The 1,257-nt window shown below is 46.9% G+C and overlaps 1 protein-coding gene across 1 annotated transcript; it reads right to left on the bottom strand.

The window, feature by feature from the left end:
- Positions 1-259: 259 nt before the first annotated feature.
- Positions 260-1,251, bottom strand: LOC103522420 (branched-chain-amino-acid aminotransferase, cytosolic-like). The gene is made up of 2 exons (XM_008487523.3): positions 1,190-1,251; positions 260-674 (listed from the first exon to the last, which is right to left on the bottom strand). The coding sequence occupies exons 1-2, from the start codon at positions 1,223-1,225 to the stop codon at positions 486-488; spliced, it is 225 nt and encodes a 74-aa protein (XP_008485745.1). The 5' UTR covers positions 1,226-1,251; the 3' UTR covers positions 260-485.
- Positions 1,252-1,257: the final 6 nt, after the last annotated feature.

The following is a 1,257-nucleotide window of genomic DNA, read 5'->3' on the forward strand; positions in this document are numbered from 1 at the left end:
GTTCCCATCGGGATTCTTCGGTTCCCATCGGGATTCTTCGGTTCCCATCGGGATTCTTCGGTTCCCATCGGGATTCTTCGGTTCCCATCGGGATTCTTCGGTTCCCATCGGGATTCTTCGGTTCCCATCGGGATTCTTCGGTTCCCATCGGGATTCTTCGGTTCCCATCGGGATTCTTCGGTTCCCATCGGGATTCTTCGGTTCCCATCGGGATTCTTCGGTTCCCATCGGGATTCTTCGGTTCCCATCGGGATTCTTCGGTTCCCATCGGGATTCTTCGGTTCCCATCGGGATTCTTCGGTTCCCATCGGGATTCTTCGGTTCCCATCGGGTTTCTTCGGTTCCCATCGAGTTTCTTCGGCTCCCATCGGGTTTCTTCGGTTCCCATCGGGTTTCTTCGATTCCCATCGGGTTTCTTCGATTCCCATTGGGTAACATCAGGTTCCCTTGGGTTTCCTCTCGGGTACCATCGGGTTCCCTCGGGCTCACTCGATTTTCCTCGCCCAAGGATGTTCTATTCGGCCATACTGAATGTCGGACAGTTTGTTCAGGAGTCTGAGACACACATTGTTGGGCTGTTCCAGGGTCGGAATGTGAATGTCGTGACCTTCATAGTGAATGTTGCTGATGGGGCTGACAATGCAGGCCGTGCCTGAGCCGAAACATTCGAGAATCTGAGGGTGAAAGATGAGAAGGGGATGGGGGGTTAGAAGAGATTGAGAGCTAAATGGGAAAAGGAAATAGAAAATAAAAACCAGTGGTAGGGTGAAAAATCTCCTTCAGGAGAATCCCACCACTTGAAATCAAAAGTTAAAAAGCCTCTCCTTAGAGCTAAAATAGGTAGGTATTACTAGTTGTTGGCCCGCCCTTTGTCCGGGATCAGCACGGCGTAAGAGGCGTGACTTTGAAGCGCCGCCATTTTGAATCAGTATGGAATGTGACAAATTTAAGTAGTCTATGTCACCCTCAGTACTTTTTTTAACACCCACAAAAAATTTCATTCAAATTGGACGAGCCCTAATACTTTTTACTAAGCTATTAGGTACTTTTTTTTCAACTTGAATATAGGTATGTATGACCTATGTTACCTAATACTAAGATAATATGTACCTACACAGAAGTTAAGCAACGTTGAGGATGGTCATCACTAGGTTGGTATTTTGGGCTGTATTCAATTTATTTCACTTACCCTTTTCTCCCGGGAGAGTTGTACTATATCAGGCATTGTAATCTTCCTCTCAGTGACCTTATAGTCAT

The sequence above is a fragment of the Diaphorina citri genome, unplaced genomic scaffold (assembly GCF_000475195.1).
Source record: "Diaphorina citri unplaced genomic scaffold, Diaci psyllid genome assembly version 1.1 scaffold8410, whole genome shotgun sequence".
Classification (NCBI taxonomy): domain Eukaryota; kingdom Metazoa; phylum Arthropoda; class Insecta; order Hemiptera; family Psyllidae; genus Diaphorina; species Diaphorina citri.